The sequence below is a fragment of the Pteropus alecto genome, unplaced genomic scaffold, assembly GCF_000325575.1.
Source record: "Pteropus alecto unplaced genomic scaffold, ASM32557v1 scaffold33, whole genome shotgun sequence".
In the NCBI taxonomy this organism is placed as follows: Eukaryota; Metazoa; Chordata; class Mammalia; order Chiroptera; family Pteropodidae; genus Pteropus; species Pteropus alecto.
Genome location: NW_006435762.1, coordinates 2,726,566 through 2,744,228, shown reverse-complemented (window position 1 = coordinate 2,744,228; position 17,663 = coordinate 2,726,566). Strand labels below are relative to the sequence as shown.

General features: G+C 34.2%; 1 protein-coding gene and 1 pseudogene across 2 annotated transcripts; both read right to left on the bottom strand.

Annotated features, from left to right (window-relative positions):
- Window positions 1-1,067: 1,067 nt before the first annotated feature.
- MYNN (myoneurin) lies at window positions 1,068-16,698 on the bottom strand. Of its 2 annotated transcripts, XM_006910813.3 has the most exons (8): window positions 16,465-16,696; window positions 15,337-15,633; window positions 10,226-11,019; window positions 9,320-9,479; window positions 7,374-7,552; window positions 6,439-6,522; window positions 5,302-5,388; window positions 1,068-3,710 (listed from the first exon to the last, which is right to left on the bottom strand). In XM_006910813.3, the coding sequence occupies exons 1-8, from the start codon at window positions 16,680-16,682 to the stop codon at window positions 3,448-3,450; spliced, it is 2,082 nt and encodes a 693-aa protein (XP_006910875.2). In that variant the 5' UTR covers window positions 16,683-16,696; the 3' UTR covers window positions 1,068-3,447. The 2 variants fall into 2 exon arrangements, with proteins under 2 accessions (XP_006910875.2, XP_006910876.2); XM_006910814.3 differs by lacking the exon at window positions 6,439-6,522 and having other exon boundaries at window positions 16,465-16,698.
- LOC112479087 lies at window positions 13,065-13,183 on the bottom strand (annotated as a pseudogene).
- Window positions 16,699-17,663: the final 965 nt, after the last annotated feature.

Below are 17,663 nucleotides of genomic sequence, written 5' to 3'. Positions count from 1 at the left end.
AATTGCTCCTATCAGCCATCTCCCTATTTACCTATCCAGGGCGGGCAATGCCCCTTCTCTGTCCATTCAACTGTTCAGAATTTCCTTTCCCACTTTCTTCCTATACAACACTTGACATTCTGGCTTGTTTTGTTGCTAGTTATGTTCAGTTTTATATTCCCATTTGACTGTAAACTTAAAGGTGGAGTTTACCTTATTTATCTTTGTAGCTTTGTGTGCTCTGATTTCACTAACTTTATAGCATTTGAAATATGGGCCAGGAATTTTAATCCAAAATCTGTTCCATTCCATGGTATTTATTTTAGTATAGCCTTCTTCTATTTCTAGGGGTGGGGGATAGATGATTACTATATTTGTATGATAATTATCTAATTTCTTAAATACACCAAATCTCTCTTGAGTGAATGGGGGCAGAGGTTGCAGAGAACAGTAGACCATATTACTGTTTTCAGCAATTAATGCTCCAATAACTAAATATCAATATTGTTCATAAATAATGAGTAAAAATGTAGAATTTATGGAAATTGCATTAGAATATAATCTTTTTACTTGATGGTATTTCTAGCTAAAGATGTAAAATCTCTGAGTAAAAGATGTAAAGTTGTATTGAGAGCTTCGTTTATAAATGCTTCCCAAAAGAAGAACATTAAGAAATGTTTAGGATAATAGTTCTTAATCTGTGGTATACATTAAAATCATCCATGGGGCTTTGCCAGTATATATATGTCCCAAAGATTGTCTGATTCAGAAGGCCTAAGGTGGGGGTGGAGCTTGGATGACATTATTCTAGAAATATGTTTCTGATATGCATCAAATGTTAGAACTATTCTCCTTGGATATTTTTTAAAATGAGTACATGTACATTGTCTTTATATAAGTATGTTTCAACTACTCCTTTGCACAATTTTTGTAAGACTGAAACATACAGACAAAAGTGATAAACTACTGTTGCAATAGAACTGATAGAACCTTTTCTTTTGAAAAAATAAAACAATTTTCTAAAATTTGTCTATCAAAATCATCCTATGAAATCAAACATAAATACCATTTAAAAACAGCAAAAATTATTTATATATAATCTAAGGTTTCTTTTTAAAAAGTCTAATCTCCACCAATACAGTAGGAAAACTCTAATACAAATATAAAACAAAATTTAGAAAATAATTTGTTTTTCAGTAAGATCTTCGGCATCCTAAACACTTTAAAAAAACTCAGTAACATAAATAAGAATAGACCTGTCTCAAAACACTGCATCGTAACAAATATATTTAGAATTAACTACAATGATAATCATCTGTTAGAATAATACCAGGTACAACTAAAATATATGCATATTATGATAAAGAACAGGATGGCTTTATAAGAAGAATCACAAGACAAGATATTCACTCTTTAATCTTTCTTTACCTGTCATTCTGGAAGAGCACCAAGCCATGCAAATTTAAAATAAAATTATTTTACTTAAGAAGCAGGAAATGTGATGAAGAAAACCACAGTAAATCAACCTTAGGCACGCCAATAATACTAAAAATAATAAATTTGAAGGCTAATCTATGCAAAGGCAAGATGTTAATTACCATCATATTAGAGAAAATTTGATAACTACTACCCTCAGAATTAAGACATTACTATAGTGTTTTTAAAAAGAAACTTTGTTCATTAGACGCTTGGATTAATGAAAATGTGAATTAAATTTAACCTCTCCATTTCAGCAGACCTCTTATAGAGGCTGAGTCTTAATTTTCTTTAATTTTTTCATATTCCAATAAATTCCTATTGAATTTAAGCCAGAATAGATTAGTTGAACATTTTATAACTCTATAAATTGTATTTAACCCAGCATATTAATACACATGCATAATTAGATTTCTTAAACATTATAACTGATGGAAATATATTATAAGGCAATATTTCAAACCCTATTCAATTAAGTCAATTCCACTGGTGGCAATTTATTGTGAAAATGCTGAGTGTGCTGTGAAATGGTGACGATTTCTACAATTTACAAGAATTAAGTAGTTTTATTATGTCCTCTAGTTGGTTCCTATGACTAGAGCCCTAGAGAAAATACAATTAAAGAAATCAATACCAATAGAAAATACATTAACTTTATTACAGGTGTAGTTTAAAACTAAAAATAAGCCACAACTAATGCATGGCAGATATAAGATATAATATCACCCACCATGGTATTTGATCAGCAGTATAGGAACTGACTTTGTGGAAATGATAATTTAATATCCAAAGATCAGGCAGTAAAATATATGTGGGAATAGTGCGATGGGGAAGAATTGGTAAATATCAGAATACTGAATTTTTTATGTTCATAAGGAAGGAAGAGGACTATTGTGAAACTATGACAACCAAATGTGGTTTAATTAAAAAAAATTTTAAACTCAAAACTTATAGAAAACACAAATATAAAGTGTTTAATAAACTGGCTTTCTGATAACTCAAATGTTTACTTGTAATTGAAGTTAATTTCTTAAATCTATGTAATGTATCAAATTCAGAAGTCAAGTGATTTATGGTATGCATTTTTATTTTTAGAAAATTCTTTTTAGAATTTAATATTTAAAAAGTGCATAACAGTATGAGAGGCTTACCAAATTTTCAGAAACTCAGTATATTTTCCTCCTCTTCAGTAAGCTATTTAATAGGTTCAGAAACCTATTAAAACATAACCTGAATCAAATTTTGAAACTGTCTTTTAACAAAATAAAAACACCAACTATTTAAATTCATTTAAATGAATCTGTAGTCATGAAAATGTAGTCTTAGATCAATTGAATCAAAAGTATTGACCACTGGGTTTCTCCAGAATACTGAGTGAACAAAAATTTATAGTTTTTTAGCTTTTAAGAGAAATACTTCTTTTTATTTCATAGAAAAGTTACCTCCAATGGAATATACTAATAGAGAAATAACACAATTCTTATTCAGTACCTGAATTTTCTTAGGCAGATATATGAAATTTTATTTTTTCCCTCATAGTATTAGTCTATGAAACCTAGTAACAGCAACACTCCTGAGCTGATACCATCATGGATTTTGCTTAAATTTTGAGGGGAAGCAAAATTTTAAATTTCACATGTCAAAACTGAATCATATAAACTGACAGACTCCACTTCAATAAATGAAAGGCAATTCTAAAATGCAAAATAAAAATGGAATTAAGGCAGCTCTAAAAGAAAATGAAACTTAACCACCCAAAATAGTGCTAGTATCGTATAATCCATTCCATAAAAAGCTGTATCATCTATATAAAAGCCAAAAATCAAAACAGGCATTGCACAGTTATAATGCACCATCAAGTGCTTTTACTTCAGTGAACGAAAAATAACAGTCACGACTCGAATGGTAATTTAAGATGAACATATGCACCTTACCAGAGATGTTTATGTTTACTACCAGAGAAGTCTTAGCAATTCCATATTCCTCACAAAGTCAGTATAATTGTTGTAAAAAAATCAACTGTGGTTCTGAATACCCATTTACAGTTGACCTCAACAATGTATCTGATGTAGGAGATTGATTATCTGTGACAGGCAGAAGCATGTGCTGGTCCTCAGTCCCAAGTGGAAGAGCTAGTGGTAAAGTCATATCAGAAGGCTTCACATCCAAAGTTTCTGATAAAGGGCTTTTTTGTATAGAATCTTGTTCACTCAAGGGATGATCCTCTATACTAGAATCTAGAATTTTATCTGCCCCTGAAATAAAAGTGGAAAAAATGTATACTATCCTTAAAAACAAAACAAGAATGTTGAGGTAGAATCTTACCATTCCCAGAACTTGCATTCCAACCACCATATCTTTATCCACGCTGTTTCTCTTTTGATGATTTGCCCTCATTATCTATACAAATCCAACATGGGCCTCAAGACTAGGTTCGAGCACCAAATCCAGTAAAAAAAAAGGGACTTATTGATTCTAGACCAGACTGAGCTGTTTCTTATGTATTTTATCACTCATTTGTCAATCTCATATACTGCCTTGTGACATCTCTCTTATTGTTCTTTAACACTTAATTCAGGTATGCCTTGAATACTCTGTAAATTCCTTGAGTAAATATCAAGTTATTCTTCTCTAATTTCTTCAAAGTACTTAATAATGCTATGCTTAATAAATTACCTATTTGTTCATTGACTGTATTAATGAGTTGTTCATACTATTCTGTAAGCTCAAGTTCAGAGGTATGGCCCCTTCATATATTTTTAGAGGTGAGGAATTCTATTCTACTCAAGGGAATAATTACCATACATTTTGCCTTCAGATTTTCCACTAGCTTTACCATGTTCCTGACACTCCAAAGTAGTGAGATGATTTCACAATCTCACTATCCTCATCAGACAAAACTGCATATTTGCTTTCAAAAAATTCTAGTCTTGCAGACTACTCTTCAGTTCAACCAGCCAAGAAAATAAACTGTGCTTTCTAGTCCCAGTGACTCTCTTCAGCTATGTTCTTTCTGCCTGGAATGAACACTTCCTTTCTCATCTCCGCGCTCTGAACTCTTCTTCTCTGTCCTGCAAGTTCCCTAGGATTAAGCCTGTGTCTCTATTTAGCCTATATTTTGTCTTGTAATCATAGTTATTTATTTAGATTTCTAGCCTCCCACACCAGATTGTAAATTCTTTGAGAATTAGGACAATGCTTTGTTCAACTTTATTACCCTGCAGTATGTGTACTTTAGAGGTATTAAATGTTTGTTGAATCAATGATTTAATGCAGTTTTCGAACGTTACTAAATCCTTATGTTTGTTTACTATTAAGACTATCATCTCTACACACTGAAGCAGCCTTGTATTTTGTTTCTAATCATGACAGAAGAAAATGATAAGCACAGTGAAACTTTTTTGAGGATTCATTTTAAGCAAAAGACTATTTCTATTTTTATATATTAAAACAACTTGGGGCCACCTGTTTCCCCATTTCCTCTTATATATTTCTGGATTAGTGTTCATGATGCCCCTTTCTTCGTATAACTACAGTTAAACTCTAGGCAACCTAGACTCTAGTATGGGGAATAACGATATATAATTTGCTTATATAGTCCATTTTTGAAATTGTTCATAAATCAGATTTTTAAAGGAGAAAACATTTTCAGTACTATTTATTAAGTCAATTTGAAAAGAAATTCAGAGTGAACTCATGTGAAAATTATACAGCTATCATCCTCATATGTGAATATCTAGTTTTTCAAAAAATCTAATTTAAACTGCTATAATGTACAACTCAACATTTTAAGAAATAGCACAACTAAGGAGAGTACTAAATTTTTTAAGAAACATAAGCATTTACCAGAATGGACTTTTGTTTTGTGCTTCTTTAAATTTTTAATATCTGTGTAAGAATTTCCACATAATTCGCAGATAAATGGTCTTTCTCCTGAAAAACAAGTTTAAAAGTTTAAAACCTCAATATTTTAAAAGCCAAGACAAAAATATCAATGCTTACGAACACAATGAAAACATTACTATACTGTTTAAATATTGTTTCAAATTACCACTGTAATTACTTGGTTCTAATACAGTGAAATGAAAACTATTATACATGCAGGCACTCTTTTATATAAAGCAACCCCATTTCAGGGAAAATTGAGTATTTTTCATTAACATAAATATTTTAAACTAAAAAAAATAACTTATTCCTTTATTTCTATCAGACATTTAGTGAGTGCCAATTATATGTCAGGCCCTGGCTAAGAGATATAGCTAGGTGGGGAAAAAAAAGGATAATTATGGTTTCTGCTCTCAGGTAGCTTACAAATTAGAAAATTCTTAAAAAATACTGACAATAAAATGCTACGAAATTATAATTCTTTTGAGATAAGAACTGTTTGATGCTTTATCATGCAAACTAAAGAGTATGAGAAAACAGAAGTTGCCAATAAATTTCTTAAGTGTCTCCTAGGTGCTCACACTATTCTAGATAGGAATTACGAGGATTAATTTTTAAAAAGAAAAAGTCACAACAGCACATTTTCAAAGTGGCATTTTCCTTTAAGTTTTTTTTACATTTAATAATTTCTTCATACTACTTATATACTATCTTTTATAATAAACTTGCCAATATTAAAATTTATTCCTAAAATTTGCATATTGAACACTGTTTTAATAAGGAAATGTGATTTTCTTATTTTCTATTCCTTTTCATTTCTTCATATATCTGTGCAATTTAATCCAAATCATTTAAGAAACTATTATCTGGAATATTTCGTATAAAATACATATAATTCTTGACCAAATTTAATTCATATTCCAAACAACTAAAAAAATGAAAGAAGCAAATAAAAAGTTGATATTTATACTTTAAAATATTGCTAGATAGAGTATGTATGACTAGATACCATATAGCCCATAATGGTTTAAAAATCAAGGTTTACATAAAAAGAAATTAGAGAGAACAAAAAATAATACGTTCTCCCTAAACACAGACCTGTATGGGATCGAAAGTGTTTGTTGAGCTCTCCTGAGGAAATAAAACTTTTCCCACAAATACCACATATGTATGGTTTTTCACCTAGATGGAAAATAAAAGATAGCGAAGTGGTGTACTATACCAATATAATATTTATCAATTACAATAACCTAAAGTAAGCTGTTCTAAAATATTACTTAAATTAAAACCTCTTTACATTATATTTTAGAGGTATTTTCAGTGTGACCAACTTAAATGAATAGTAATCATTTTACACTGTTCATGTAACCTGATGCTTTTCATATAATAAACCTTTATTTCTTCAAATGTCCTTATAATGAATTCAAGTTGGGCAAGAAGTTGATTTTTATGATTAAACACATGTAAATTCATGAATCCATATTTCAATTCTTGATACCCACTATATTATTAAAGAGGAATAAAATCATTTAGAAAAGATCTATTAAAAATGTACCCTACAAAAATGAAAATCTTTATAAACAAGAGAATGTTTCAAAACTGATCATTTGCATTTGAAATATCTGTTTAATTTGCAAATCTTAGAATATCTGTATGAAAAGTCCTACAAAGTTATAAAATCAATGTTCTACCCAAATCGACCCCCACCCCTTAATTTTACTCTACAGTTTTACCGAAGGGAAATGAAACTTCAAGAGGCTAAGTTTTTCTAAGGTGATAAACTATGTCTCAAGTTTATATATTGTCAAAATTATCTGATTTTAGTGTATATATTATATGATTAAAAAAGTCACCATGTATTATTCTACATGTTTTTATATCTAATATTTATCTGAAAATCATAAAAAGCTTCAAAAAGCACAAACACAAAACTACAAAGGCTGTAATCTACTTTTTGTAAATTCTCGACTTCCTCCTTTCTTTTATTTACAGCTTTCCTTATTTTAAGCAGTCTCTCCGTGTCAAATTCTTACCTGTGTGTTTTCGAGAATGAGTGATAAGAGAACTAGAGACAGCAAATGCCTTCCCACAAGTATCACACACATAAGGCTTTTCTCCAGTATGCCTACGAACGTGATAGGTCAGTGTGCTGGCTTGGGCAAATCTCTGTCCACACCTATCACAGACATATGGCTTCTCTCCACTATGCTTCCTATTAGTAAAAAAATATAAAGTTAGATGTTGGTAAGTGAAATAATTTGGAGATCTATATAACATTTTTCATACACTATTTTATTTAATTTCACCTTAACAGACAAAGAATACGTATTTGAAACCAAGTTTCAACATATACTGTGAAAAACATGTTTTGGTTGTTATCAAAACATTAGTTCTAAGACCATTTCAAAGAGTTTTGCCATCTTTATATGGTTGTCAAGTGTGCCCCTAATACTGCAGGCAATCATTTTTGCTTGTACATTCACTCATTCTTCAAAACTCTTTCCTCAAAACTCCAGCACCTCCCCACCCATCCTCACTCTTAGCTGATGTCCTTGCTTCCTGTTTCATTGAGAAAAATTTAAGCAATCAGAAAATTCCTACCACCACAACTCTCCATTTAAGGACATCTGTACCTGAACATTTACTTTCCTTGTTATAGACTCTAAAGGTGACAGCTGATCTAAAACCAGTTACTCCCATTTGTATACTTAATTTACTATCCCCCTACCCTACTCTATACCACTCCTACAATAACCTCTATCCTACATCATCCATTTTTCCCACCCCACTGGACTGTAGCATATAAATAATTGATACATCTCCATCTAAAAAAAAAAGACCCTTGACCTCACTTGTTCTTCCATTTCATTCTTTCTCTAATCTCTTCTCTACTAGCCTATGCTAAACACTGTTTTTGTCAAGAGCAGTGCTGAACTCTCACTTTGCTAAATACAATTCTCAGTCTTCATCTCTCTATCATCAGAATTTGACACAGCTGATAGTTCCCTTCTGGAATCATTTCCTTTACGTGGATTCCGGGGCAGCCCACTCTTCTGGTTTTTCTCTTATACTGGCTGCTCCTTCCTAATCACCTCTGCTGGTTCTTGCCCACTTCCCAGAACTCTTAGAGTGCTTCATGACGCAAGTCTTTTGATCTCTTTTCTATCCACATTAGTTCTCTTGGTGACATCATCCAGTGTTCTGGTTTTAAATATCATCTACATGTTGATAACTTCCAAATTAATATCTTCAGTACAAAATAGTCCCCTCAACTCCAGACTAAGATAACCAGCTGTCTATTGGATAGCTTCATTCAGATGTCTAATCTCAAATTTAACACGTACAGAACTCTATTCCAACAACTCCTGTACTTTTACTTAAACTGCTCTATCCATAATTTTTTCCCATTTCAGTCAACGGTAATTCTAACTTTTCAGGTAGTCAGGCTCAAAACTTCAAAATCCTCTTTGATTCTACTTTCTTTTATACCCCACACCAATCTGCAGCCAATTGTTTGTCCTACATTAAAAAAATATGTCCAGAGTCTGACTATTAATCTTTTCTACTGCTACCACTCTGGCTGAACCAACATCACTCTCACTTGGGTTTTATCTAGAGCTTTCTAACTGGTAACTTTGCTTCCATTCTTGCAATCCTATAATCTTTTCCCAATATAGCAGTGTAATCCTCTTAAAAAGCAAACAAGATCACATCACTTATTTCTTAATCTCAAGCATAAAAGCTTTCTAATGGCCTATAAAACCTTATACTATCTGGACGCCTCATCACCGCTCTCATCTTACTTGCCTTACATATTCCTCTCTAGCTGCCACAACTTCTTTGTGGTTCCTTGACTGTGCTAAAATATATATTGTATGGTGGAACCATAATAGAATTCTACTGTCCTAAATTCTAATAGTTTATTCATAAGACTGTGGTCAGCGATAGACTCAAAGATCAAACAACTCGTTTTTTTTACCTTGCATGAATCTTGAGATTGCTAGAAGTTGCAAATTGTAAATTGCATACATCACATTTATAGGGCTTTTCCTCACCATGATGCATGCGACTATGGAAGACTAGCTGGCATTTCTGAGCAAATCCTTTATCACATAATTCACATTTGTATGGCTTCTCACCTAAAAGCAGCAAATAAAATTTATGATTAGAAAGAAATATTCTGTTTTAGTTGCCTGAGCTATATGAGATTTCAAGAGTTCTCACAGTACTGGTTTTGGTATTCAGAAAATGTTAATTCCTAGAAGTAAAAATGCAAATAAGTTCTCTTCTTCCAGAATTACTAATTGAAAACACAGGTAGAGTTAAAAAAAAAAAAAAAAAAATTAGTGTTTCTCAGTTCATAAGAGGGAAGGTGAGTAATGAGAGAAATACATACTGCATCTTAGGAAGTAATAATCTAAGTGTACCAATAAAGGTAAATGTAGAAGTTGAAGAAAGAATACGTGTAACATATTTAGAGGCTGACAAACTCTAGGAAGCAGGTGGTGAGATGTGTTGGCAAAATCTGAGAATTGGCCTGAGTTGTAATAACTTTTTCTCTTCATCAGTTTTAATATCTTTGTCTCTGTTAAATACTTAACTGGAAACCAAATTTATGCTTATTTGCACTATGAGGGAAAATGATATAAAGAGCTCAGTATTAGGACTTCAGAGTATCAGTTACAATAAAACAGATAGCCATTAAATACTTGGTCACAGTTACAAAGAAATTTTCAATAGTCTAACATGCTAAATATTTTTATAAATTTTTATATACTTTCTATGTCAAATTTTGGTCACAAATAGTCAGTACTGTTTATTAATGTTCTCCATAAAGTATTTCAGTCACAGCATAAAACTTCTTTCTCCCACAAACAAGTCTTACCTGTATGAGTTCTTACATGTGTTTTCAGCTGGTTACACTGGGTAAATGCTTTTCCACACAAGTGGCAAACATAAGGTTTGACTCCTTTATGTATTCTCATGTGCCTTCTCAAGCTGCTGGCTTCTGAAAACACTTTTCCACATGTGTTACACATTGGCTTGGCCTTGGAATACCTCTGATCCAGCTCTTCCCCAGAGCTTTCTAGCTCGTAAGAGTTCTTGACACTGGCTATATTAGACATAGAGTGTTCTTTCAGAGCACAGTTTGGCTGTGATTTTCCACGTTTCCGTTTCACTGTAACAGTTTGCACAATATCTTGTGCTGGAAAAGTATTTTCCACAACTGATGTCAACTCAAGTTCTGAATTATCATTTCTTTGTGCAACCTGGTCTATTACAGGTGTAGATAACTTATTTGCATCGAGGAATAATTCAACAGATGCATTCTCTAAAATGTCACTGGGATATTGCACTGTTTTATTCTGCCCTGTTTTCTGGGAGTTGAAGGCCTTCTTCTTTTTTTTAGCTTGAGACGACTTCTTTACTAAAGCCCCTTGTTTAGGATTTGCCTGAACTAAATCTGTAGACACTTCAGATTTCTCCCGACTGTTATAATCTCGTAGAGTAAGAAGACAAGTCTGTTGATTCAACTCAATGTTTCCAGTAATACTAGATATCTCTGTAGAGGAGGGATTAGCAATAAAAGCAAAATCTTCCATCTTTATTTTACATTTAGTGACCACCTCTTCCACTTTGAGATAGTCAGCAGCCTGATGAATTTCTTTAACATTCCAACTGTAAGAAAACAAGGCTAAATGACAATATTCTGATCAAAGAAAAACTTTCTGAAACAGAGCTGCAAATTTATTTCAATGTCTTTTAAAGATCTAATGAAGGAGAATGATGAAAAAAGCATAACTAAGAAATTATTCACTCAGAGTAATGTTTAGGCAAATACGTCTAGTTTTACAGAACTTAAAAATATGAAAATTACTGGACAGTTACCTACACAGTACAGAAAAATGAAATGTTAAAACTTCAACCTGTTTTAGGGGACAAAGAATACAGCATAGGGAATACAATCAATAGTACTGTAATGGCTATATGTAAAGCAAGATGGGTTTGATAAGAGTTCTTGGGGGGATTATGTCATAAACTACATAAATGTATAAACAATGTATTGTATACCCGAAACTAATATAAAAAAATAGTATCTAATTTTATCAAAAAAAAAAATTGTTTTAAAAAACAGCTGGAACACAAAGTACCTGTTGGCAACTTATTGCCTCCTCTTATTCATCCTGAGGCCTCTTCAGATAACATAGCAATCAGCTTTTCTGGACTGGCAACAAGAATCTAAAAAAATTGTTTCCTATTATCTCCCTCTACGAGGAACTTAAACGGTGCTTCTCAAACCTTCCTATGCATGTGAATCATCAAGGGATCTTGTTAAATGTAGATTCAGTAGGTCTGTGGTGGGGCCTCGGTGTCTGCATTTCTAACACACTCCTTGGTGATGCCAATATTGCTGGTCCATCACCACACTCGGAGTAACAAGGTTTTAGAATGTGTTAAGCTCTCTCTTGCAACTGTCCCACTTTTTTGTGAGTGTGATATCAACCCAAGTTGGAGAGTTTATCATATTAGGATTATATAGAAAAACTTGTCACCTTGTTCAACATTCCAGACAATATTTACTGAGCATTTACTATATGTGGTACTAAGAGGGATATTAAGAAATATCAAACAGTCCCGGTCCTCCAAAAGTTTACAGTGTAATGAAAAGATGTTTGATTACATCTAGCACTGGCTCTGACATTACTAGCTGAATTAATAAGGGGTAAGTTAGTACCTTTGGGTACTTCATTTATCCCAGCTGTAAAATCAGAGTTGAGTGGTAGTTAACACTAAAAATATGACCCTTTTAATTATTTGAGGACACACACATACACCTCCCTCAAGTAACCTTCCTACTTACCATTTTCCCCAATTATTATTTGATTCTCTAGGCAAAAAAAATCTTTTCCCTATTTATAATCTATATGAACCAGAGAAGGGTTTTACTCATAGCTAATATAAATGTAATATAAATTTAAAAAAGAGTAAAATCTTGACATGAAATTAAAAATAACTAGTGTCATGAACCTCTCAGGTCATTGAAAGTATATGTACTACAGTACCTACATAACTACCCATTTTCTTATCATCTAATTAAACTGCTTTGCCTCAAGTACCACCTGTATGTTTCCTCTTTTTAAATTTAGCATTACAATGGCTTTTAGAAATTTGTCTTTCATTATACATAATCATTTTTCAGCTGATTATAGATTAGATTTATAGGCTAGTTTGGAAACCTAATGATCAGTTTAAGGAACATTTTATTCTCTGAGAAAAACTGTCCTAAGTTCCTAAACATATTACAAATAAACTTTTGGAACATAATCTGTTCCCCTAGATTAAAGAAAAAATTACTTAAGATATTATTTTCTTATGGCTCTTGGCTATAATTTTGGAATATATACATAATGAATGTAATCAAGTTAATTCTCTATTTGCGAAGATATAGCATAAACATCCAAGGTATAATCTTATTCATCTTTTATATAAAATGTTTTTTCAATGTATACAGAACTGTAGTTCTCTAAAAACATTGTTTTTTCTTAAGCATTTTTATTGCTTTTGCTATGTAATCTATTATTAAATCACAATAAATGAGACCACTAGAATGAGAGCCAAATTATCACTTTTTATACTTAGGTCTCAAATTATAATTGTGCTTAGTGCTCCATAAAATGGACCATCAGATAACAAGGTCGAGAAGTCTTTTTTTTTTTTTTAAATGCCTATGGCACCTGGCATTCCTAGGTGGTCTCCCATCCAAGTACTAACCAGGCCCAGCCCTGCTTAGCTTCCGAGATGAGACAAAACTGGGCACGTTCAGGGTGGCATGGCCATAGACTCAAGGAGTCTTTAAGACCAATATAAACTAGCAGAGTCACACACTAATTGTTCAGTACTAAAACAGTAATTCACATAAATTATTTATCTGTTTCATAGCCTATTATCTGAGTTACAGTTAAGAAAACCAATCAGCATGTTTGCCAATAACTGATCTGCATTTGTTTACAAGCATGAAGTTACAGTGCCTGAAAACTTGATTTCACCTTTTAAAGTCATTGAAAGTCATTTAATTACAAACGGCAGGTATATGGCTAGATGCTTTATGAGTAGTTCAATTAATGCTTAGGACATGCCTATAATATCTAATATAATCCCCATTTTATATACAAATGAAAAATCAGAGGTCCAAAGAAATTAAGTAACTTTTCCAAGATCATAGTGTTGGGACTAAAAGTCCACTTAATTCTCTATTATTCTGTCTCTGTAATCACTAAATTACACAGACTTTCTATTTTGGTGTAAGTCTTCTCTTACATTTGCCGCTGGACTCAAACAATTGGCTCCCAGGAAAGATATGTTCAAAAAAGACTGAGCAAAACATCTGGCTCTTCTTCACATTGGTTCTTTGCATGAAAGCTCAAAGATGCTCTTCAGTGTGTTCAGATCAACTCAAGGTTTTCCCAACAAAGATAATTGAGAAAGGGAAAACATTAAATTGAAGAGCAACCAAAATTCACTGGTTTTGTGGCTTTTATATTAAATATTCTGAATTTTTAATCAGAAGAACTATTCAATAAATGTCAATAATTTATCATGTGAGATTAATCTATAACACTGCTCTGTTCCTTTTTAATGTTCCTTTTTAATCAACTGATTTAAAGATTTCATTACACCATTTAAAAAATAATTCTAAAACTGCATGTTTTCTTTTCAAAAGTATTAAGGAATGTCATGATTCTAGCTTTTTGAAGTATATTTCCATGACAAGCTGCAATGTAAAACAAAAGGGAAGGATGCTGCTTAATGTCATGTGCATGTATCTATAGAAACAATCTGGAAAAGAATGAAAGAATACTTACTTATCAAAATGTTAATAATGGTTATCAGTGGGTAGCAGAATTTCAAATGTTCCCTTTATGTTTTTTTCTAACTTTTTTCCAAGAAATGTGGAATTAATGGGGAGGACAGTAGAGGAAAAAAAGGAAACTAATGTTCATTGGGAAATGGGCCTTTGAGAAAATTCTAATCTTCACACTAACACAAAAGGAGTTATTACTGTCTCATTTTTTCAGATGCGGAAAGTGAGGCCCAGAGAGGCTGCATTTCGTTCAAAGAGACACAGAGACAAGATTTAATTCTAAAGCCCATAATCTTTCTATGTCAGAAGATTATAATCTATTCATATTCACGCTTTCATAAGAGATGAAAGAAAATAAGAGTAATTTGACTGGATTCGCTTTCCTTTTATGTGCTCCACCTTTTCCCCAAAAAACAATAAATGCATTGGTATTAACTCACTTATATAGTTCATTATGTATGAGACACAGTGCCTGCATTATCAAATTCCTCACAATCTATTTCTTATTCATGCAGTGACAGCAGTAAGCATCTGAGAAAAAACATTCTAGCACCTTGGAGCTGACTTAAGCATTAATATTGATATCTTTACAGAGATATCAGGAGTCATTGCCATTTACACTCCAATGACATTATTTTCCTGAATCATAATCAGGAAGAAGTCCTGAACATTTCTACTTACAGTTGGAAATGGGAGCACTATTAAATGAACACAGAGGTTCTTCTTTTTCCATGAACACTCTCTCACCCCAAACACCTTAAAAAGTGGGTAGAAAGTGAGAGACAGAGAAGACCAGAGGAACATAAAGACCAAAAAGCAAGGGGAAACGGAAATTCACTTAAAATTCATTGTTACATAACTGAAATCACAGGCTTTGTTTCAGTAGGTAAATCAAATGTGTCAGAAAGAAGGCTTTAATATAATCTGTGCTTTTTATACTTAAAAATGTAGTCTGCTTATCCCAAATCAGTGATACTGATTTCTTTAAACAAACAAAAAAAACCCAGAAAACAATATTGTGCACTTCAAGACTCCAAGTTCAAAAGGGGCTGAATGCAAAAAATGTAAGTCTACTCTTGCTCCAAAGACTACTGATTAGCTTTTTATAAGTGTAAATAAAATAAGTACTTTACCTGTCAAGATTTAAAGTTCCTGTGTATATAAACTCCAACAGTTTCTTAAATCCATCAGCCTTCACCTGACTCTGATCAAGAAAGACATTGTTCTCAGAAGTGCTTCTGTAGATCGCACCAAAATACTCACTAAACGAAGCAAGCACATTCCTATGAGCTTTAAACTGGAATTCACCAATCACTATGGTGCAGTCACAGAGAAAACCTGCTTCCCGTTGTTTGTTCAGTCTCTCTAAAAGGTGCTCACAGTGATGCGAATACTGCATTTTGATATCGGAATGGAATTTTACCCTTGTTCTAAAAACAAACAAACAAAAATAGGTCAGCAATTCTAAGTTTTCACCCAAGCAATTGGTAAAGGGAGAAAGGACACAGGACATCACATAAACAAGAACAAAGTCGGTTCTTATTTTATCGCCCCTCCTCCCAAATTTTTATCAAAAGGATATGTTTAAAAATTCTGAAGGGAAAAGTGTCTATCTTTGTTTCATTTAGGGCAATTAGGACAATCTTTTGGGAACGTCAAGAAATTGCGATGAGTGAAAGCAGTTCCATAAACTGAAAAAAAGCACCGCAAGAATTCACGCCTTTGCACCAGTTGAACCTTCAGACTTTCAAGCTCGGTAGGCATACATATGTTAAAATATTAGCCATTGAGAAATTATTCTTTAGGACAGATGGGGATAAGACACGGTACGAGCTTTTTAAAACTGCTCCAAAATCACCGAAACCTGTTAGCTTCCGCGGTGCAGTTGCTTCAAAACGCGAGGCGCGTGTCCAGGAGGCGGCGAATGAACGGGGCCAAAGGTGTCAAAGGTTCCATCCCTCGCCCCGAAGAGGCCACACCCCCTCACATCCCACTTCTCCACTCGAGGTGGCATCAGAAAGTGATGACCAAAGCCGGTCTCTCCTGGCTTCCGCCACCCTGCCCTTCGCCCAGCTCCCACTGCCCGGAATTCCCACAACAGAGGTTGTGCCCAAGGCCAACGACGGGGGCTGCCGCGCCCAGGCTTTCCATGTTAACACCTTCACCCCGACCTGAGAGCGAATTCCGAGGGGCATGCCTCACAATGGCCCAGGGTCTGGAGAGAGCGGGGATAGCGGGCTGGGGGTGAAGACAGAACTCACCTATACCAACCCAACAGAGAGCACAATTTCTTCACTCTCTCTCCGCCATCTTCGGAGGACGTCACCACGCCACGCTCCGCCTCTCCCCTCTTCCTCCACAGAGACGTCATATCCGCCTCCGGGCGTCCCGTGGCAACACAGGAAGCTCTAGGACCGTGGAGGTCCAACACCGGCATGGGCTCAACCGACTGGCTCACAGAGACTACGCTTGCCAGCATGCCAGGGCCCCCCTGAAAAAGCGAGCGTCAAAGATGCGAGACCCGAGGGCTCGCACAGTGTCCTTTTTTTTCTGGCCGCCCGACAGTCGGCGTCTCGCGCTCGGCCCGCATTCTGGGGCGAGGCCGGGAAAAGCTGCACCTCTTTGCTAGAGGCCTCTTTGCTAGAGCCAAATTGTGCACCGCATGCTGGGGCTTGTAGTTGCTTGTCTTTTCCCAGCATCCTCCCCTTCCTCGGGGCCCCAAGAGTGGGAACAGCTGCTTTGTGTACTAGGGCACTAGGCCGTGGGGAATTTTTGAGTTGAGACTGATCATGCTTTTCAGTTAACGTGCCCGAAAGCCCTTGGGACTCTCTGAGTTTTGTTTGCATCAGCCAACTATAACCCAGTTTCCAGGATACCCTTACCTGGTGACAGAAGTCTGATGCACCAAAGCGCGGCAAAGTTGTAGGACACACTGGGCATGCGCAACATTGGAGAAAAGTGGGCGTTATACCAGAAAAGGTTCAGAGTCAGCTAAAAATACAATTATTTATATCGAATTCAGATTTTGTACGTTGAAGGAAAGGGATGCCAGTTTGCGTAATATACAAAAGGCTCAGGAACAATAAGTTAAGTCATATTATGTTAGGGTGGATTCTTCCCTACTGCGCGCGGACACATCTCAGAAAACCAAAACATCAACATTTTTTATTGTTGAAAGTTGTGTCAGGACCAAATTTACTTTTTTTAAAGCACAGTCTCAACTTGAATTTATTCATTTCTTTTCTCCTGAGATTTTTTCCCAACCAGATTCTGTTTGCTCCTTTTATAACTTATTTCTGTATGAAATAAAAAAAAAATTTAAGTCGATCACTTCTTGCACATGGCAAGTCGTCAATAAAAACATTTGGTGGATGAATAACACTCAAACTTACTTCAATTTCCCAAGGTTCTGTAAGTTATTTTGAAGGTTACGTAGATAACACCCAAACTTAAAGTTTAA